The sequence below is a fragment of the Dipodomys merriami genome, unplaced genomic scaffold (genome assembly GCF_024711535.1).
Source record: "Dipodomys merriami isolate MVZ:Mamm:240054 unplaced genomic scaffold, mDipMer1.0.p SCAF_15, whole genome shotgun sequence".
Lineage (NCBI taxonomy): Eukaryota > Metazoa > Chordata > Mammalia > Rodentia > Heteromyidae > Dipodomys > Dipodomys merriami.
Window position 1 is genome coordinate 18,920,777 of NW_027202826.1, and position 22,714 is coordinate 18,943,490.

The 22,714-nt window shown below is 36.5% G+C and overlaps 1 protein-coding gene across 2 annotated transcripts in view; it reads right to left on the bottom strand.

Annotated features, from left to right (window-relative positions):
- The window catches only part of Emcn (endomucin), a 62,705-nt gene that overhangs the window by 13,773 nt on the left and 26,218 nt on the right, over window positions 1-22,714 (bottom strand). For both annotated transcript variants that reach the window (XM_070022339.1, XM_070022340.1), the window contains exons 4-7: window positions 21,542-21,652; window positions 9,572-9,610; window positions 2,040-2,141; window positions 1,757-1,810 (exon numbers count right to left, since the gene is read on the bottom strand). In XM_070022339.1, coding sequence (XP_069878440.1) covers window positions 1,757-1,810; window positions 2,040-2,141; window positions 9,572-9,610; window positions 21,542-21,652 — 306 coding nt within the window. The remainder of the gene's footprint in view (window positions 1-1,756; window positions 1,811-2,039; window positions 2,142-9,571; window positions 9,611-21,541; window positions 21,653-22,714) is intronic.

Genomic DNA, 22,714 nt, shown 5'->3' on the forward strand with positions numbered 1-22,714 from the left:
ACTCATTAATATTTCTTAGTGCTTTATAATGAAGTTACTTGACAAAAATATAGCCCATTTGGGAGTACTGAAGTCCTAATGTTGACTTAAAAATCCCTCATAAATATTCTACCATATTGTCTTAAAATTTGAAAATGTACAAATGGCATGTCATAATGGCTATAATATATATATATATATATATATATATATATATATATATATATATATATATATATATATATATGTTTTTAAAACCTGTGCACTATGGTTCAAGAAAATTGTGTATCTGTGTGCACATAATTGGGTGTCTGTTGGGTGTCTGTTGTGCTAACTTAGGGTGAGTTTATTTATTTTTTAATTATTAGGAAGGTTTTAGAGTTTTTGCCTTTTGTTCCCCTGCAGATAGTTGTTTATTTGGTTAAGAATACAGAGCAGAAGGCCAGCAAGCTGCTGTATGCATGGAGCTAGTGGCTAGTCTGGAAGTCAAATGAGATGTGCTTGGTTAGTCAGGAACCCCACCCCTGCATCCCACCCGGGAACATGTGTGCTACTCGGGCCCCTCCCAGGGGTGAGGGTAGTTCTTCAATCCAAGAACAGAGTGAGCTACCCTTCTACTGTTAGGAGGAAATACTTTTAAGTGTACTATGCTGCTGATTTCCTTCCTTCCTTTCTTTTTATGTTTCCCTTCCTTCCTTCCTTTCCTTCTTTCTTTTGTTCATTCGTTCCTTGCTTCCTTCCTCATTTTTCTTTTCTCGGTTTCTTTCTTCCTTCCCCTTTTTTCTTTCACTTTCTCTTTCATTCTCCCTTCTTTCCTTTCTTTGTTTCTTTCCTTCTTTATTTTGTTCATTTTTCATTCCTTCCTTCCTCTTTTTTCTTTCCCTCCCTCCCTTCCTTCCTTCCTTCCTTCCTTCCTTCCTTCCTTCCTTCCTTCCTTCCTTCCTTCCTTCCTTCCTTCTTTCTTTCTTTCTTTCTTTCTTTCTTTCTTTCTTTCTTTCTTTCTTTCTTTCTTTCTTTCTTTCTTTCTTTCTTTCTTTCTTTCTCTTTTTTCTCTTTCTCTCTTTCTTTCTTTCCCAGTCTTGGAGGTTTGGTTTAGGGGCTGGGCTCTGTACCTGAACTCTTTTGTTCAAGGCTAGCACAACTCTACCACTTGAGCCACAGCGCTACTTCTGGCACTTTTGGTGGTTAATTAGAGATAAGAGTGTCATAGTCTTTCCTGCTCAGGCTGGCTTCAAACCACAATCCTAGATCTCAGCCTCCTTAGTAGCTAGGATTACAGCATGGAGGTATCAGTGCCTGGCTTGATTCTTACTTTAAAGAAACTATTGAATATTCTGCATTCTGTCTTATCATACATACAATATGTTATAAGGCAAATATACATTTTAGTTAACATGGAATGTATCTTAAATGCCATATTAAACTTTAAAGTTCTGTCAAAAATCATTTTTGTAATTTACTTAAATTGTTTAATTTATGAATTGATGAATAAATCTAGACTATAGTCAAGGCATAAAGCATGATGATTTGAGACTTCAAGCTGTGTCCTTTGGCTTATCAGGAACTAGTCTCATTGAGTCATCTTTGGGCCTTGGTGATAACTGCTTGGTATAACAATAAGAAACACTTGCCAAGGGTGCTAGTTAATCAGGACATTTGCAGAGCAGCCATTTGTTCCCTAGGATGTCTCCCTGCAAAGTCATCTCCCTAATTGCTTACACTCTAATGTCGCATTCTGCACATCTTACTGCCATACACAGAGGTATGTGTTACTCACTGGAATAAGATGGGATGGTTGGTGGAGAGGTTGCATTTTCTACATCTTCAGTACCTATCATTAAGCAAGAAAAAAGAGCATGTGAGTGATCTTTGATTAGTGTGTGTCAATCCAAATATCCCGCTCATCATACTCATTTAAGGAAATATCTATGATCTGTGGGCGTTGTTTTGCCAGGCAGCATTTTTGACATTTTGAAAAAGCTTTGTTTTGAGGAAAGAGAGAAGACTGGTGGGGTCTACTTGGTGAGGAGGGATTGAACACAGCAGGACACACATCCTACCTTGGAACTGTGAGATATTTCTTGGAGGTGTCACTGATGTCGAGGGCAGGAAGGAGAGCACAGTGGGTTTAGAAGGTGATGCACCTGATTGTTGAGTATTAGCTGCAGGTAAATCACAAATCCACAGTCAGACAATAGTATTGAATCTTCTGATTGGGTTTCTTTGCAGATTCTATCAGTTTGAAATTCTGGAGATCTGGGAAAATCATTTATTGCTGAATAATAAGATATATACCATGGTAACTTTAGACCATACATTCATCTATTTTCTTGGAAAGAAGTTCAAACTTGAAACCACACAACCTAAGTATCAATATTCTATCTTCATGAATTGGCTTCACGAATTAAGTCTCTTTACCCTCAGCAAAAGGCTGTAGAGCCAATACTAGATGAGATTTTTGTGAGATTCAAATCTATACCGAAGCATTATTTAAATTTCAGATATTACAACTTTAAAAGAAAATGATTTTCTCCATCACACATACTTAGAATGGGTATGAATACACAGGACATTAATCTCATAGTATTCCTCAGTAGTTGTAAAGAAAAGATAGTGGTTAAGACTTGAGTGAGAAGACCTGGGAGGAAATCAAAGGCACCTTCATTTTCATTCCTTATTTCAGTGGTTTTAACCATAAGTTTTTAAATATATATATATTTATTGTAAAGATATTGTACAGAGGGGTAAGGTAATGAGTACATTTCCTATTGAGCATTGTTACCTCCTCCTCTATTTTCTCCTACCATCCCTTCCCTCCACACCTCCCCAACTCCTCCCCCTCCCCAAGTTGTAAAGTTCATTTTCAACATAGTGTTTTGTACATCTCATTGTTACAATGGGGCAACCTGTATCTCTGGTTCAGCATTTTGTTATCTCCCTTTCTGACAATAGAGGTTATACCATGGGGGAAGACCATAAAAAGAAAAAAAATCACATAGTACATTATAAGTACATTAAAAAGGATAGCAAGAAAGGTAAAATCTTTTGTGTCCCTATCTTGGGGTGCATTTCACTTAGCATCAGTTTATATGGTCATATGTTTATAGCTTTTGATCTTTTCTACTTGTCTGGTAAGATCAACCTAGACATATACTAGTTATTGCAAATAAGGGAAACCATGGGACATATGTTTCTTTGGGCCTGGCTTACTTCACTTAGTATAATTTTTTCCAAGTCTTGCAGTTTTCCTAACAAAGGGGCAGTGTCATTCTTTCTGATGGAGACATAGAATTCCATTATGTATATATACCATGTTTTCTTGATCCATTCATCTACTGAGGGGCATCTAGGTTGGTTCCATATCTTAGCTATGGTAAATAATGCTGCAATAAATATAGTTGTGCTAGTGGCTTTAGTGTAGTCTTGTTTGTGATCATTTGGGTAAATGCCCAAAAGTGGGATTGCTGGGTCATAGGGGAGCTCTATGTGGAGTCTTTTGAGGAACCTCCATACTACTTTCCAAAGTGGTTGAACAAGTTTACACTCTCACCAACAATGCAGTAGGGTTCCCTTCTGTCCACATCCCCTCCAGCATCTGTTGTTATTAGAGTTCTTGATTATAGCCATTCTAACTGGGGTGAGGTGGAATCTCAATGTTGTTTTGATTTGCATTTGTTTGAAGGCCAGAGAAGATGAGCATTTCTTCATGTGCCTATTGGCCATTCTTATTTCCTCTTCAGAGAAGTTTCTCTTTAAGTCTTTAGCCCACTTATTTATTGGGCAGTTGTGTCTTTGAGGATTTGTTGTTGGGGGATTTAACTTTTTGAGTTCCAAGTATATTTTAGATATGAGACCCTTTTCTGTTATATGGTTAGTGAAGATCTTCTCCCATAATATCTAGTATAGGTATGAGTCAAGTGGAAAAGGTCAGATAATGTGATGTTAGGAAAATGAACCCTTAAATATGTATTTTAATGTTTTCGTTTCTTTCATGCATGTGTTTCTAACGCATTTATAAGATTATTTCTTTGTTGCTTTGTATGTCCCTCCCCCACAGTGTAACCCCTGCTTTCACTATATTTGATGTCAGTATAACATGTGGAGGATATGGGAACAAACAAGTCGTTTAAGGATTCAGGTGGACCTGTTGCAACAATGAGAAGTACAAAATGTCAAATCAAAACCAGCTTTACAATGTCGGTGTGGGGGGGGAGGGGGGTATAATTGGGTGGGTGGAGGGGGGAGGCTGGGAAGGGAGGTGAAGGGTAAACAAAGGAGGAGGCTGCAATGCTTGGTAAGAAATGTATGCATTATCCTGCCCATGTAATTGTAGCCCCTCTGTACAGTATGTTCTCAAATAAAATAAAATAAAATTTAAAAAAAAAAAAAGATCTTCTCCCAATCTGTGGGCTTTCTATTGATCTTGCTAGCTACGTCTTTTGCCATGCAGAAGTTTTGCAGCTTCATGTAATCCCATTTGTCCAACCTTTCTTTGATTTGTTGTGTTTCTGCGTCTCTATTAAGAAAATTTTGGCCTGTGCCAATGAGCCTTATAGTTTCTCTTATTCCTTCCTGTAATGTTCTCAGGGTGTCTGCTTTTACTTTGAGGGTGATATATAAGGATCTAACTTTAGTTTTCTACAGGTGTTTAACCAATTTTGTTAGCACCATTTACTGAAGATGCTGTCTTTCTTCCATTCTATTTTTTTTAGCTCCCTTGTTGAAGATTAGGTGGCTATAGGTCTGTGGGTTCATTTCTGGGTCTTCAGTTCTATTCCACTGATCCTGAGGTCTGTTTTTGTGCCAGTACCAAGCTATTTTGATTACTATGGCTTTGTAGTAGAGTTTGAAATTTGGTATTGATATTCCTCCAGCATTGTTCCTTCTGCTAAGGATTGTTTTTGCTATTCGGGGTCTTTTATTGTTCCATATGAATTTTTGGATTGCTTCTTCTATTTCATTGAAGAATGAGGTTAGGATATTGATAGGTATCACACTGAATTTGTAGATAACCTTTGGCAGTATTGCAACCCTAACCTTTTTAAAAGCACTCTGTTTTTGTTTCCGATTTAGTCTCTGCCCTTTTATCCAAGGACCATCTTATTAAAATTTAATCTTTATTAGTTTACTTAATTATCACTGGTTACCTTCAATCTGAAGAAACAAATAGAAAGTATCCATAAGAATTATTTATGGCTAAGTAGCATTGGCTCCTGTAATCCTAACTCGGAAGCATACTGAGACCTGAGGATCCTGGTTCAAAGACAGCCCAGTCATGAAAGTCTGTGAGATTCTTATCTCTAATTAACCAGCAAAAAGCTAGAAGTGGAACTATTACTCAAATGATAGAGCACCAGCTTTGAGCAAAAAAGCTAAAGGATAATGCCAAGTCCCTGAGTTGAAACCCCAGCACCAGCCTCAAAACAGAAACAAAGAATTATTTATAAGAATTATTTCATTATTTTTAAGAATAACTTATAATTCTTTGCATGTACAAAGTAATATCCCAATAACGTTAAAGGAAATACAAATAGCTGTGTGATAAGCTGATATTACTGCGAATTAGAAATAAAAATTAGTTCTTAAAGAGAATGTTTTGAAAATCAGTTCTTCCTCCACTGTGGTGTGAAATATTCTCCTTGAATGATGCCTATTGGCCTTGTCTGCCCACAGAACAGCAAGTCTGTGGAGGACAAAAGGTAGAAATTCTCACCAAACCCCATGGGGCACTCTTGCTACTGCAGGCATGATATTGCAAGCAGCTGACTTGTTGATTACACTAAGAGGCATCTTAGGATTGGGACCCCTTAGAAGGATTGAGGCCCTGTCTAACTGCATCAAAGAAACCATCTTGGCTTTCCTTCTTTGCCACCCACAGCCCAGCATGTACTATGGGCTCATGCTTTTCTGACATCTGTGGATAAGAACAAGCTTCAGAGTGTGTACTGTTCTTGCCATGTACAAGATCTGTGGGAGGAAGCTAGATATATACTCCTAAAACAAAGCAAAATGTCAGACCAGTGCACCAAGCAGGCAGAAAAGGGGATAGTAAAGTGAAGACTGGGAACTATCTGAAACCTTGGTATTTTTGAGGTGCTTTTCTAATGCTGTTTATGATGATGAACTACTCTTTCAGTTGTGTTAGAGGATAAGGGCTGGTTAAATAACCAGCAGTCTCCATCTTCCTATGATTTCCTAATGGTTTATTTTTCTTTCTTTTTTGTCTGTCACAGGGCTTGAACTCAGGGCCTGGGAACAGTCCCTGAGCTCTTCTGCTCAAGGCCAGTGCTCTTTTACTTTGAGTCACAGCATCACTTCCCCAATGGTTTATCTCTAAGACTACGTATCTTAGGTTGCTAAGGGCAGGCTATGTGGCAGCCTCAGGCTGAGGCTAATCTAATTTGTTGAATACAGATGAAAACCGAAGCTTTTCTAGTCATAGCATGTGGGCTGTCCAGGGCTAGTGACACTGCTGAGCATCTTGTATAGGTAGAATTTAATGACTCTTGGGACAGAAATTTCTAAAATTTTTAAAAAACGGAACCCAAAACTTACACAAAATTTATCTCCATGTGTGTAAATGCCGTCTGGCATTTTCTTTCCTATTCTACTTAAACAGTATAAGTTATGATTTATGGTTGAGATTATAATACTGGGCTGGATTCACAATTTATGAGACCACTGTTATTCTTTCTGTGATTGAGGGATTTATGGTGTGGTCTGATGATTTCTATGTGTTTGGTGAGATTGTAATATCCTACATTACTATCAAGATAATTGTCAGGGAAGGTATACAAAAGTATAGAGCAGCACTTAAGGGAAATTCTGAAGATAAAGTACTGGAGTTGAATCTGATTGCGGAACTTATTTCCTATGGTTTTTTTGGTAAGATGTTTAAACTCTTTGGAGCTGACTTTTCACATATGTAAATGGGAGTCCTAGAATTATACATCATATTATTGTTGGAAAGATTAAATGAATAAAAGTAATATAAATTACCTACAAAAGAAATGGTGATAAGATTGATGGTAATACATATATACTATATGATTATTTATTACATGAAATTAAATAAAATTATATTATGATTAAGCCCCTAGAAAGTGGAAACATCCAGTCAATGTTAGGTTATGTAACTTTTGCAAAATTTCTAACATAAAAATACACAGAAGAAAAGAAGAAGGCAAAGAAGCAAATAAAACACATCTCTGAAACAACCAAACATATTTTTTTCCAGATAGAATTGAATTTTCTGCCTTTACAAGTTAATAGACCATTTTCAATATACATATATATATACACACATATATGTATATATATATTTGCAGTACTAGAATTTGAACTTAGGGCTCTGAGATTTCTAGGAAGGTGCTCTACCACTTGAGTCATGCCTCTAACTCTTTTTGTTTTTATTATTTAAAAAAATAGGTTATCAGATTTTACTCTGGCCATACTGGGCCAGATACACTTTCTGAGTAGCTAGGATGACAGGCATTCACCACCACACTTAGCTTTTTCTTTCTTTAAAAAAAAATCATTTTAGAAAAAGGGATCTCACAAATTTCCTAGGTTGCCCTTGGACCATGATCCTCCCAATCTTTACCTCTGAAGTAGCTAGGATTATAGGCATGAGCCACTGTACCTGCCTTAATCTTTTGTTTAAAGATTATGATACCATGGGCCAGGGAGATACTGTAACCTGTCGACAGTAAATGGAAGGGCTTAAAGAATAAGTCAATGTGACTCAAAATCCTTTCCATTGCCTTTCCATAGGCAATAGATTTTATAATAATCTAATTGCTTATAATTATCAGTGAGATCAGTGAAATTGTTCTTAATGTGCTGAAAGGTTTAGCATGCTCTTTCTCCCCCAATGAAAATATGAACATAAATATTAAAGAAGGACTTTATTTTGAAACCCAATGGGACAATAGATAGCAGGTATCATTCTAATTGTTTACACATATTAATTCAGTTATTGCATTACAATGTGCATTTTTACCAATTGGCAACTGAAGCCAAGGAAGAGTAAGTGACTGGTCCAAGATCACACAGCAAGGAGCTGGCAGAGGCAGCATTTTAATGTACGCTGTAGAGTCAATTCTTTCTTGTAAACTTTTGATCAGTTAACTAAAACCAGGTGATTCATTTTTTCAGAGAAAGTTAATAGTTTAAGCATCAAAAAGATCTTGAAAATCTTAAAAGGCTCTAGATTTTAGTTTGATTTAGTCATATGTCTAGCTTATAAAATCCAATGTGAACAATAATACCAAGATTGTGCCACTGAAAGAACTGTCTGGCATGGTGACACACACCTGTAATCTAGCCACTTCCAAGGTAAAAATAGGAGGATCACAGTTTCAAGTCAGCAGTGGCAAAAGTGATCAAGACTCAACTGAATGCAAACCAAATACAAAAGGGCCGGAGCATGGCTCAAGTGGAAGAGCATTTGCCCAGCAAGCACAAGGTTCTGAGTTCAATTGACAATGCCCTGCATCTTGTATATACCCTTCTATAACTTGGGGAGGGGAAGGGAGAAAACAAAATACTTCAATAGGGATACAGGTTGACCCATTGTAACAATGAGATACACAAGACACTATGTTGAAAAAGGAACTTTACAATTAAGGTGGAGGGGGGAAAGGGGAGAATATAGGAGTATAGTTATAGAGGTGGGAGGGAAGGGATGGCAGGGGAAAAACAAAGGAGGAGGTAACAATGCTTAATAGGAAATGTACTCATTGCCCTGCTCATGTAACTGTAACCCCTCTATATGGTATTTTTACAATAAAAAACGTATTAAAAAAAGAGAGAAAATGTTTTCCAGTATCACCAAAACAACAACAAAAAAGGTAGAAAAACAAGATTGACAAGTTCCTGCAGGGAATAAATCATGCTGCAATCATGCTGCACGTTATATACCTTGCTCGAAAGGTTGGCCACCAACTGCAAGAAAGTGTGGGCACAATGAATGAGCTCAGACAGGATGGTCCATTCTCCTTTGGAATTTGGCTAGAGGTGAGACATGGCAAGACATGCCATGACTGGTCTTGCTTCTATTTTTCTACTGAAGTTGCTGTCTGCCAAATAGTTAAGGCTCTAAAACTTAGCCAAGACATATGAAAGAAAGGAGAGGGGCAATGAGATATTTCAAAAGTGTCCTGGACACTGGGAATGTTGCGATGATGGTTGACTTTATGTAGCCACTGGACTAGATCACAGTACACCCAGAAATGTAGCCAAGCATGATTGTGATGGGATCTGCCAGGTGTTGTTGATTTTTGGAAGGATCAGAATTTGCCCCCAACATGTAATAAGATACTGTACTTTGGGGAGAGGGTGTACTTTCTATAGACCAAGAACAATTAGACTCAATCAGAGGACAGTTCAGCAGGCTTTGTTTAGCTACTGTCCTTGGCCACAAAGCACTCCAGCCCTCCCTGGAAGTTCTCCTGGACTGCATTGTTTTTTAAATTGAAGGTTGCCTAACCTTTCTGATGCTGCATATTGTTTTCCTCCATACCCTTTGGTACTGCTTTGTCTCATTCTTGGGATTTTACTCATGAAGATACTCAGAAAATAGTAAACTTACCTGTCACTGTGGTCATTTTGATTGAACTCTGATTCTCAGCTTTAAAGAAAGAAAAGAAAATTACTAAACATTGAAGTGTTCCTAAAAGAACAGATTTTACACTTATTTTAAAGTGGATATAGGTCTTAGACGGTTTCAGACTCTTTTTTCCTCAGCTCATAGAACCATGAGACTTCGTGGTTAGAGGACACTTGAGAACAGGAGTCAATCAATTTTTTTTTTCTTGAAGGGACAAGTATTTTAGGCTTTCGGGGACAGAAGGTCTGTTGTAATTGCTCAATCCTACCTTTAAGGATGAGTGCAGCCCTATATATCTGCAAAATGGGCATGCTGTGTTTCAAAAAAACTTTATTGAGAAAAATAAGAGGCTAGATTGGTTTTGTGGGACACCATTTGCTCCATCCTGCTTTAGGGCATTTAGCATAACCCCACATGTGGAGCACAGTGAATGGAAGATACTTTAACAGCTGCTTCCTGCACAGCGCTGTCTGCCCTGTGTGGAATTTTTGCTAAGACAGGATGTAACTCAGTGAGTGGGGAAGGGACAGAAAGGTCATTTGGGAAACACAGGGTGATGCATCTATGAAACATTGAGTCTAGGAGAGCTTTCTGCCAAGAGAGTAACTTTAGGGAATCATAATCAAAGATCCCTGTACCAACCTTGAATATATAAAATGTTAGGATTTGCTGTGTGAAAAATTAAAAAAAGGAAAATAAATAGAACCTTTAAAATGTTACTTAGAAATAGCGATTTGCTTCCTTTGTGTGGTCACTTGACTGCCGATTTCTATGAGCTTTAGCTTCAAAATGCACTCTAGATTCCATCATGTCTGATCATTGGCTCTGTTACTATTCACACCATACTCAAATATCTCCGTTTACTACTTGCAAAGCTCCGTACAAAGCTCTTCAAGTAAAAACTTGCCTGCTTCAGTGGCTCTCTGTTCCTTCTTGTGGCTGGGCAGTCTTAACAGAATGTGAGTTTTCCCTTGCTCCTGAATTCTACTCCAACCATTCAGCTTCTTGTTTGACCTCCCTCTAGGTTGTGTCTTTATAACCATAGATCAGCCAGGCACTGGTGGCTCTTGCCTGTAATCCAAGCTACTCACCATAGATAAAAGGCACAGTGCTCTCCCTGAGCCCAGCTCTCATCTCTGGATCTCAGTGTTCTCTTATGCATGCCCTGATGCCTTGCTTTCAATTTCTACTCAAATGTGTGTTCAGAGAGGTCGATTCTACTACCATACCTAAATTAGCTGCCCCTCCCTTTCAAAGGAGCCCATTTATCCCCCTTCATTGGTCCCAAAGCACCTTCCTTACCCTAGGGCATTTGTTTTTCTTCTTCACAGAAGTGTTTGTTGTTTCCTACAAGAGAACTCTATGGTGATAGATTTCCTGTTTTCCTTAGAGCTGTGATTATAGTGCCAACCACCAGGATGTTGCAGAGCAGGTCCCTGGTAGATTGGAAATAATATGAAAATATAGGATAATATAATGACACTTTATATTATATTATACATAATAAAATGTTTTTATATTATATATAATAAAATGTTATTATATTGTTATGTTATTATATTATCCTATATTTTCATATTGTTTCCATATGATAATAAGAGTAATCCTATCTACCTACCTGAATTCAAATTTTAAAAGAAAATTGATACTTTATTTAAAATTGCTACTTGGATAATGATAACTACCATTTGAAACATCTTTTTGTGATTGGTTCCACGTATTATTTGATGATGTCTATAAGAGACCGATTATTCTCATTTGGCAAATCTATAAATAGTTGCTGAAAGACATGAAATTACTTCATTGTAGGTGGAGACGGGATTATAATTCAGGTCTTTTCATTCCAAATCCATCTTCTTTCATGAAAATAGTTGGCTTTTCCTTCCACTAAACTTTTGCAAATAAAAGTTTATAAAATTAATTCCTACTTTGATAACTAATTAAAATGCTTTTGAACGTGGTATAATGCTGCATTTGGGAGATGCAGTTAAAATATTTATTAGCATTTAGAGGATTAGAATAGAAAGAAAATCAAAATCCTTTGTTCTTATTAATATCGGGTCACAACCTTTCTTTCTGAAAGACAGGAATGAAAATTTACACTTGTATCAAACAAAAACCTTTTAAATATACTTTATCTGAAATTGGTGTAGCCTTCAAAATGGGTAATTTTATAAAGGAACATAAAATACCCAAGAAATATAAATGTAATTTAAGGTTACATGAACGTTAAACATATGAATGGAATATAGTGGAATGTAGTTGGGCATAGGGTATATGAAATCCCAGCAACTTCTGAAGGCAGAGACAAGAGAAGCATCAGCTTGAGACCAGCTTTCAGCTACATATTGAGACCCTGTCTCAAAAAATTTTAGCTAAACAAAAACAAAACAAACAAGGGTTGAGGATGTAAGCTCCATGGTTGAGCATTCACCTAGCATACACTGAACTTCGGGCTTAATCCAGGCCACATAAAAAAAAGCAAAGAGGCACAGAGAAAGATGGGAGGAAAGAAAGGAAGGAAGGAAGAAAAGAAGGGAAGAAAATACAAAATATCTCCATATAAAAATTGAATAAGTGTTTTCATATGAATACAAGTTTCAAATGTAAGCTTAGTTTGAAAACTATGAAAGTATAGTACAGATGCATGCTGTACTGAGATGAGAGATGTAATGTAATGTGATATTGGAGGAAAAAGTGAAGATACTTGTAATTATCCCTTGTTTTTGTTCATGATACATACGTGTTGTGAGAAAAGACCAGTCTCTGATCAATAGAGGAAATAAGGAAACCTAAATAGCAAATGGATAGATCATTCTCCAAGTTAGATGTTCAGTAAAGATCAAAATGTCTATCTAGTCAGGGTGGTTGGCAACTTAAGATGTGTGTGTAGAATTTGATTTTCTTACAAAGTACAAGTAAATTTCAAAATGTTGCTCATACTAATCCAAAGCAAAATTGTCCTCAAAGTTATCTTTTAACTCAGAAACTTTAATTGCAATACAATGGACTTGGTTAAATCCTCTTATCTGACAAAGTATGTTGCGTTTCCAGCTAGTAAACTGCAACTGCAAATAGAATAGAATAACATTATCATAAAATGCAGGAGGAATGATACAGACCTATGTACAACATGCCTATGCATAATTCTCTTATTGTTCACTTGTAAAGTAATATATTATGAACAACTCAGTTATTTATTTGTTTTTATTATTCTCTCATGTAACATTGACTAGGTCATGGGACATAAGATTATTTCTCATGTGATTAAGACAGAATATGTAACTGACTTTATACTGCAAAGGAAAATTTTCATATCTACCCATGGGAAAGGATATACAAATAATCAAATAGCATATAAGAAAAAGTTGGGTCATGTCCTCAAGTAAGTGACATTGACAAACTTATTCTTACTAAGTATTGTACAAAGGGGTTTTGATTCCCCAAGTCCAGTTATGAGTACAATGCTTCTTGGTCAATGTTACTCTTTCCATTTTTTCTCTGCCATCTTTCTCATCCCATCTATACGGTCAAGTTATGGAGTTCAACTTTTATGCAATATACGTTGAATATAATGACTCTATCTGCTTACCCTTCCTCCTTCCTGGAGCTGTAATCTTATTACGGTTATTTTACAGATGGACAAACTGATGTTAAGATGTTGAGCTGTTGGACATGGAAGTAACAAATTACTGTGCTACATTTTTTGAACCTTGACAATCTAAATTGAGAATCATTATATATAACTCATGAGCCAACTTCCCCTTGGCATGACCACAGATACTGATATTTATTTTAAGAGGGTTGTGGCATGTTGAGGAGGAAAGACTTGGGTGTAGGCCATTCTCTAATCCAGCCAATAGTATATCTAAAACTGTCTGCACAGTTATTATGAAATTATATCTGTGTGTGTGGGAGAGAGAAAGCAAACTGCACCTTAAACTAGTGTCAACTATGCCAGAAGGAAATGTATTTCATAACCTATTTATTACATATAAATGTTATGAACTATTTGATAACCTACAGTCTACTTATAAATACTTTTCTTTCTACTTAACAAAAGTCAGACTTTTCTCTTCATATTTCAGGTCTGTAATATTGTATTATGCTACCAGAGAAGCTGTGTCCTGCCAAAACTCTTAGAGGTATGTACCTATTTGCCATCCCATAGTTCGGTAGTAAGTTCTGCCCCATCTCAACTTGTTATTGGTCTATAATGTTATTGTGCATTCTTTCCTAAGGCAACTCAGAATTTACTAGAGGGAGGGAGAAAGGGAGCAACAGTTTCTCCTTTTCTGTTAATTTTCTAACAAGATGCCTCCTTTCTAATGGCTATAGACACTTGATGTATCCTATACTGTGTACCTCTCTCCCTTCCATAGCTTCCTCTTTCCTTCTACAAAACCAGCAGAACCCACCCAATGCGGAAGAAATAACTGTATCGCAAAGCTCATAGAACTTGTAAATGTGATAGATTGTGATAGACAATTTGCTCCAGGAAAGTTAGAATGTGTTTGTGACTTTAACTGAGCATCACTATCCACAATACTGTGAAATTTGGGAAATTATGTAATCACTTAATCACAATAAAAAAAAAAAACCCAGCAGAACGTGTTAGTCATCTTTCTGTTACAGTAACAAGATACCTAAGGTAAATCAACTTAAAAAGGATCATGGTTTATTTTAGCTCATGATTTCAGAGTATTTTAGTCTGTGGTCACATGATGTCTAGAGTAAAAGCAGACATACTGGTGGGGCTTAATGGAACAACTGCTCCCTCAGAGTAGCTTTTATATTGAAGACCCTCTCTCCAAACACACTGAGCTATGAATCCCTGAGTCCATTAATCCGTTCATGAGGTCAGATCTCTAAGGATCCATTCCCTCCTGAAGTTCCTACCTGTAAACACTGCTTCCTTAGGGATCATGAATTTTGGGAGTACATATAAAATCCAAACCACAATAGCACAGGAAATAAAAAATGAGGCACAAAAGAGGTTATGTTTTCAAGACACTGGCCCCAAATTAGAAACTCAAGAAGAGAAGATGAATAGTTTTAGACCCATCTTGTCCGTAAATGTCAATCTTGTGATTGACATTTCTTTGGAATCCCCCATAAAGGCCCAGAAATTTAGATCTGCATATACACCATAACAAATGCATGAAGAACAAACATAGGTGTAGTGAGGCTTAATTCATGTGGATGGCCGATAGTGCGTTTCATTACGGCCACCTCCCCAAGATTTATGAAAAAATTTAAAAAAGGTCTTTGTACAGATGATTAAGCTCAACTTTTTGAGATGGCTCACCTATCCTCTCAAGATACCTTATTCCATTTTCACATAGCTATTTTGAATATTATGACTTGTATTTAGCTCCACTTCCTCTCTCTCCATTCATTAAGACTGAATTTAAAGTGATACATGCATCATTTGAAATGCCAAGGAACACCGAGGATGGGCAGCCCTCTCTGGACGCTAGAAGAAAGGCTTAGGATGGGTTCTTTGGATTGCATGCAGAAACTATACTGCAAATACCTCGATTTCAGACTACCGCCATTAGAACTATGAGACTAAAGTTTTGTGGTTTAAACTATTTGATTGTGGGTACTTTACTATCGTAGCTCCAGAAAACTAATACAGGTTCATCATCTGTGGCATGCTGTGAACCTCTTTTCTCACAGAGCTAAGAGTTTTGAACTATTTTACTAGAGCTGAGAACACACATTTTCTTCATGGGTAGGAAGAATCAACATGTTTCCTCAGCCTAATGAATGAAGAAAGCAGGGAAACGTATTGTTTATAGGCATAGTTTACAATGAATGGTTTTATTTTTGAAAGCAGTACAGTAAGTCTAATTTGTACCCAACAAATACTTTTATTGATTTGGATGTTACAAAGTATTTGTGACATCATGTGGATTCATTGTCACTAGCTATCAAAAGCTGAGTAGCTTTTCATTTGTGTAATATAGTGCATTAGTCTCACTGTTCACTTTTTAAGTCTCTCTGAACACAAATTCATTTACAGTCATTTTTCCAACTTGGCATATTTATTCATGTTTTTCTGTTTTGCATACTCATGGATCTTTTGTAGGCAATATTGCAATTTTGATATTGTTTGTGGATGTTTGGCATTTCTTTTTTTCTTTCCCTCCCTCCCTGCCTGCCTGCCTGCCTTCCTCCCTCCCCCTTTCCCCCCTCCCTCTCTCCCTCCCTTCCTCCCTTCCTCCCTTCCTCCCTTCCTCCCTTCCTTCCTTCCTCCCTTCCTCCCTTCCTCCCTTCCTCCCTTCCTTCCTTCCTTCCCTCCCTCCCTCCCTCCCTTCCTTCCCTCCCTCCCTCCCTCCCTCCCTTCTTCCTTTCTTCCTTCCTTCCTTCCTTCCTTCCTTCCTTCCTTCCTTCCTTCCTTCCTTCCTTCCTTCCTTCCTTCCTTCCTTCCTTCCTTCCTTCTCTTTCCTTGCTCACTTGCTCGATTGCTGGCTTGCTTACTTGCTTGTGGTTGTGGGGCTTGAGCTCAGACCCTGGGCTCAGTCCCTGAGCTTGCTCAAGGCTAGCACTGTACCACCTAGAGGCATTGTTCCATTTCCAGTTTTCTGGTTAATTGGAGATAAGAGTCTTATGAGGTTTGTTGTTCTGGATGGCTTTGAACTGTGATCCTCAGATCTCAGCCTCCTGAGTTGCTGGGACTACAGGTGTGAGCCCGGCCATCTGGCATTTCTTAATAAGCTTGTGGGCTTCTGCAGGTAAGGAACTTAGATGTTGAAAGTTGGGGACTCTGTATACAATAAAATCTACTCAAACTGTACCTTGTTCCAATATACATCTTGGATTTGCAAATGGAATGTTTAAACTGAGAAGAGCTTTAGGGTTTATTTCACACAACACAAACTCTTTGAGGGATGATCATCTAAAAATGGAGTAATCATAAAAATAATGTCAAGATTTTGTGGTATTGATAAGTGATCCACAGTAGGTGATCCTTGCTTCTTAGTATTGCTAAGTGATCCGACTGATATATATCATTGAGATTCGGTGTGATTTCTATTCTGATTGGTCTCAAATATAGAAGTCATTGTATTCTTTCCCTAATCTCTCCCTCCCTCCTCACCTTCCCCCTTCTCTCTTTTCCTCTCTCTCTCTCTGTCTCTGTTTTACAGAATGTATTTAGAGTGATAGCATCATCAAAGATGTCAAGATTTAGTTCCTTCTATAACATAGTATTTAAAGATTCAAAGTCTTACATTATTTCACAATGGATTAAGGCAACTTTACTATCCCTGGTGAATTCCTTACTCTGAAACTTTTTTGGCTAATATTATTATAGCCATTGCAGTTTTATTTTTAGCAAAACATACTTTTCCCATCTTTTGCTTCAAATCAGTTTATATTTTAAATGATTTTTTTAGTACTGCATTTGGGCCATATATTTGTTCCAGTCTCACAGTCTCATCTTTGTAATGGAGTTCAAACTATCCTGGTTTTTTGTGTTTTGGATATAATCATATTATCCTGATCTTTATTTGATTTTAAGTTTTTATCTGTTTTTAGTTTCTTTTTCTCTCTATTTATTGTCCTTTTTTGGACTGAATATTTCGATTTTATTTTGGTGGCGATCCTAGGGGCTTGAACACAGGGCTTGGGCATTGTCAGGAAGCCTTTTTTTTTTCCCTCGCAAGGCTGGTTCTCTGTCAGTCATAGCTCTACTTTGGGCTTTTTGGTGGCTAATTGGAGATAACAATCTCAGGGACTTTCCTGAGCAGGCTGGGTTGGATCCTCATCTCCCAGATAGGATTAGAACTACTGGTGCCCAGTGAACCACTGGGATCCAAGTTGACTTGAGTATATTTAATGATTGTATTCCAGCAATTATATTTCAATCTTGGCATTTATTCTTCTGTGATTGTAAGATATAGATATCTTAAACATTTGATACACTGTTGTTACCTTTTCTTTCAACAATCACAACAATCTTTCAACAATCTTTGGATAAGACTAAAATAGGTAAAAAAAACTTTTATATCTCCTCATATATTTACTAAGGTCAAATCTCTTCCTGCATTTATTTAGATCCAAAGTTCCATCTGGTGATATTTTCCCCTTCTTGCCAGATTTTTATTGATGTTTTATGTCCAAAAAATATTTATAGAATATAAATAGGGTGATACTTTTATTCCCTTCCAGTAGAAAGATGTCACTTCATTGTTTTCTGTCATGTATTGCTCCTGATGAAACTCTGTTGTCATTTTTACAATTTTTTTTTGACTTTACCTCTGATTTTTCTAGGATTTGATGATGTTGCGCTTTGATGTGATTTCCTTTCTGTTTCTCTAGTTTGGGCTTATTGAATTTGCTGCATCTATGGGTTGATAGCTTTTATTAAAAAAATCAAGTTGGTAAATATTTTAAAAACTACTTTTAAGCCCCCCTCTTACTCTTTTTCCTGGAACTTCAACCATGTATATTTGAACCCTTTGTGCTAATACCTTGTTGAGTGTTATTTTTTTCAGCTTTTCTTCTTATAGACTTACATTTGTAAAATAATTTCTATTTCTATGTCTTCATGTCCTAAACCACAAAACTTTAATTTTGTTGGCCTACTTTGAAATATGTGTGATTGTCATTTATTAATATCCCCTCTTATTTTTATTATTTTCTTCTTTTTCCTTTCTCTGGGTTTATTATTTTTCTCCTAACTTCTTGAGATGGTTGTACCAATAACCTTGAACCAGTATTTGTTTCTCTCTAATATTGCATGAACTAGATTATAGACCCTGTCATACAACAGAATATTTTAAGTAAACTGCGTTGGTTTCTGTGTTACTATGAAATTGTTCATTTTGTAGTGAAATCCATATAACCTAATTGGAGAAAGTGGGTCACTGAGAACATGCCTTGGGTATATCTTGTCTCTTGCTCCTCCCCTCCCCTCTGCTTCCTGTCCACCATGAGATGAACTGCTTTCTCCTCCATAAACCCTCATTGCCATGATATTCAGACCCGTAATCAGGCTTACAGTTTGAAATCTCTAAAACCACGTGCCAAAATCAATCTTTCTCTCTCTTTAAGTTTTTTTTCTAAGTATTTTGGTCAATACCATGCAAAAGTAACAAATACTAAAATGTAGAGAGAGGAATAGGATCATTGCAGTGATTAAACTTGACTGTGGCTTTTGTTCTTTTACAAGTGGTTTGTGGGAGAAATAGGAAAAGTTTAGAGACACAAGCTGTCAAAGAATCTGTCTGTGTTTCATCCATGTACTACTCCTTTGGAGTGAGGCTTCACGGAAAAGTAATTTAGTAATTAATGTGGTAGAGGACGCTTCAGGACAGCTTAGCATTCAGAATAGGGAGATCCATGGAATAATGGATGTCCCAGGAATTTGTTAGGTATTTATAACAAATGCCTCAAGTGCATATTTATATATATATATATATATACATATGCATATACATATACATATACATATACATATATATATATGGTTACGTAACAAAGAGCAACAGTAAGTGCCCTTCTTTCATTATCTTGCTTTCCATATGTTTCATTTTTCAAGAAATGGCTTTTATGTATTTTTAACAACTTGGAAAAAGACAACTTGGAAAAAGCCATTCCCTACTGTGTCTAGAAACTAAGAAGTACAATGGTACCCAGAACTTAGATGCACAGGGAATATTATTTTGTGAATCAAAGTAAAATTAAGTGTCTTTGGTGACTCATGATGTACTTCTGTGTGGGTCATAATTTCAAGAAGCCATAGTCTCTGGATATTACTTTGTTGGTCATCAGTCACGAATGGGTGAATATTCAGTTCAGAGTATAAAGCAGTTAATCTCCAGAACATGCTATGACCTTTGATGACTCAAATATAGCTTTGTTTTTGTTTGTATTAAGGATCAATGTATTATATGTAGATAAGTTGTGAATAAGTTGCAGAAGATTCATTTCATACACACATTTTCCTACAAAATAGATGCTGTTTATCACAGCCGAGACAGTATGATAGAAAAATGTGGTGCATATAAGAAAAGGTACTACTCTTCCCATTTTCTAAGGGATAGTATTACCCTTAAATATAATTAGTAGTTGACAATTATGGTATCCTCCTGGTGTGTTTTTGCTCATCCATCATGCCTACTGACCATTTCCTCTAACCTTAGAGATCTCTAACCAGAGACTTAGACATGATGAGACGCCTTTAATTGGTTCTTATGTTGTGACTATGCCCAAAACACATGCATGAATTACAAGGTTTTAAGTAAAGCTATTTTGATAGGTTGCTAATTATGCTGGTGAGGATATTCGGATTATATGTATAGATTACATGGAATACATAGGCCAGAAATGCTTATTGTAAGGATACATGTGGACTGAAACCAGAAATCAGAAATTAACTAGCATTCTCTTTGTCTCATGAGGAATTTAAGCGAGTTCATGGAGTCTTTCTACACCACCACCACATTCTGCCCATCCTCTTGCCAATTTCAGTTATTTATGACATTTGCCTCTTTATATCACAAATATGCCCGTGAGTCACCAAGATGTTCTCAGACTCATTTTAATACTGATATTTTGCCAATGTATTTCCGATGGTGAATTCTTTTTGTTTGTTTGCTTGGATTTTTTGGTTCGGATTATGTAAGAAGGAAATGTAATTGGTCATGGTCAACAATTTTTTTTGAATAAAGCTTTAAAATACATTGTTTACTTACTGAATAATATCTAAATGTATCACTTTAACTATGGAACAAATAATTTTTGTAAGATTACAGTGTTATGAAGCACTCTAATCCAGTTGTAGAACATTTTCATCAACATGAAAAACTTCCTTGAATTTTTTCGTTGATTTCATTCAATTTCTAGCTGCATATATCACTTGCTTTTGTTCTTCTAAAAGAATGTTTCTATAAATAATTAGACTTAAAAATGGGCAATAGACCAAAGACAACCTTTCTTAAAAGTCATATCCTTTTGTTCTTTTTCAAAAGAGCTGTTCAACATCACTAATATCAGAGTAATATAAATAAAAATCCCAGTGAGTGATAGTCTCACTTCTATAAGAATGGTTTACCAAATGACAGAAGATTAAAAGTGTTGCTGAGGCTATGGAAAAAGGCACCCTTATTACTTTGTTGTAAATGAATATACTTATTATAGAAAGTCTCACAGAGATTCCTCAAATAATTAAAAATAGAAGGACCATCTGATCCAGCCATTTTACTTCTGGGTACATATACAAAGGAAGTAAAATTAGCAGGTCAAGAAACACCTGCATGTTCATTGCAGCCTACTTGACAATAGTAAAAATTTGGAAAACAGCCTCCCTGCTTATTAATTGATGAATGACTGAAGAAAATGTGGCATATATACACAGTGGAATAGTATTGAGTTATAAAACAGTGAAATCCTGTCATTTGTTATAACATGGATGGAATTAGGGATCCTATGTCAATTAGGCCAGTCCCCTAAAAAGAGATGTATCATGAGCATGCACATATGTGGAATACAAAGGTATGGATATCATAAAACCTAAAAATGGTGCTTACTAGGTGCTGGGAAGGACAGAAGTAAGGAAGAGAAGGAGAGAGGCTGACCAAAGTGCATGCAGTTACCAATAAGAAAACAAAGTTCTGCTGTATTTCACAATAATACAATTACTGGTAACTACAGGATAATTTTCTCATTTTATCAAAATTGCCTACTTTGTTGGCCAAACTGTCTCTTGTTGCCAGATGATTTATCATGTATTAATGCCCAGCTTTATATTCTTCTGCCTTGGTACCCACCATTTGTAGCTCTGGGATAATACATTATTGTTAAAAAAAAAAAAACACCAAATTATTATCTTGGTTGCTGGGGACTAGAAGAGGATGTAGGTAGGATGAGGTAGAACACATTCTTAGGTTAGTCCCATGCAATACACTAGTTGAACATATCAGTTCAAATCTTCTTACTCACATGTGTGCTGGAAACTTTGGAATGTTGAAGCAGCATCTGAGAGTGGGAGAGTTGTTCCTGTTTTGTTTGTAGCGATGAGCTCTTTTGTGGTGACACCAAGGGTTGTGCTGTCTAATCATGTGGGAAAAGGAGCATCCATTAGGCATACCACAAATCACTAGCTAGTCTTATTAATATTCACATTAACATCTAATTACAACTTGAGGATTCATTGGTGAAAGTCTTACAGAAATCAATATTTTAAGTTTTATATTTTGGGGTGATGGAGGACCTGAAGAGCTCAGAGGATACAGGGTTGTACTAAGGACATTGTATTAGTATTTTTATTACATTGTTATCATAGATTTATAAAGGAAACAACCTGTGACTCAGAGGTGGGGGGAGAGAGAAGTAGCAGCTGTGTAGGAAAGACAAATACAGCGTGAGACTCACAGTCAGCATTGTGCTCTATCAGGGATTTCCACTAGAAAATAGGTTGTAGCTTTTTTTTGCCACAAAAGTTGGGTAACTGTGAAAGGCTGGATATGTGGATTTGTTTTGCTCTGAGAATAACCATTCAGCTCTCTCTAAATCTCAAAGCACCACATTGTATTCCTTAACTACACAAAATAACATTTATTGTTTTTTTTTTATTAAAGTTGTTTTCTAATTGCCAAACTAAGTTAGAACTTCACAGCTTTTAAAACTTTCATAGATTTCTTTATATTAGGACTGATAATTTTTTTTTAAATGTGTTATTGTGAAATCCTAGGAGGTTAACATTTTTTTAAAAGCACTTGCCAAAGGACCTCCATTTTCAAGGACTATTGTGAGTAAGTGCTTCATAGAAACTCTGTCCCTGTGATAGGGAGGTAGGTGGTTTGGCAGAAACTTAATTAATGTCTTGATTCATTGCAATAACTTAAAGGATAAGAGTTTCTTCTGGTAAGACTGTTACTTGCCTCAATGTCTGTACTATTGGTCTTAGCGAAATATTTCTAAGCATTAGCAAAGAGTGTGGCAGGAAATTGGCAAAGATTTTCCTCAGATTCTTTTGGTGTCTCTGCTTAGGGTGAAAATAAGTAGCCCAGGTTGTAAATAAATATGTGTTGAGTCCAAGAAGGGGAAATAGATGTGAAGGCATGCATTCCAAACTGACTTCATCTCCTCCAGTACTTACACCTAGGGAGGAGA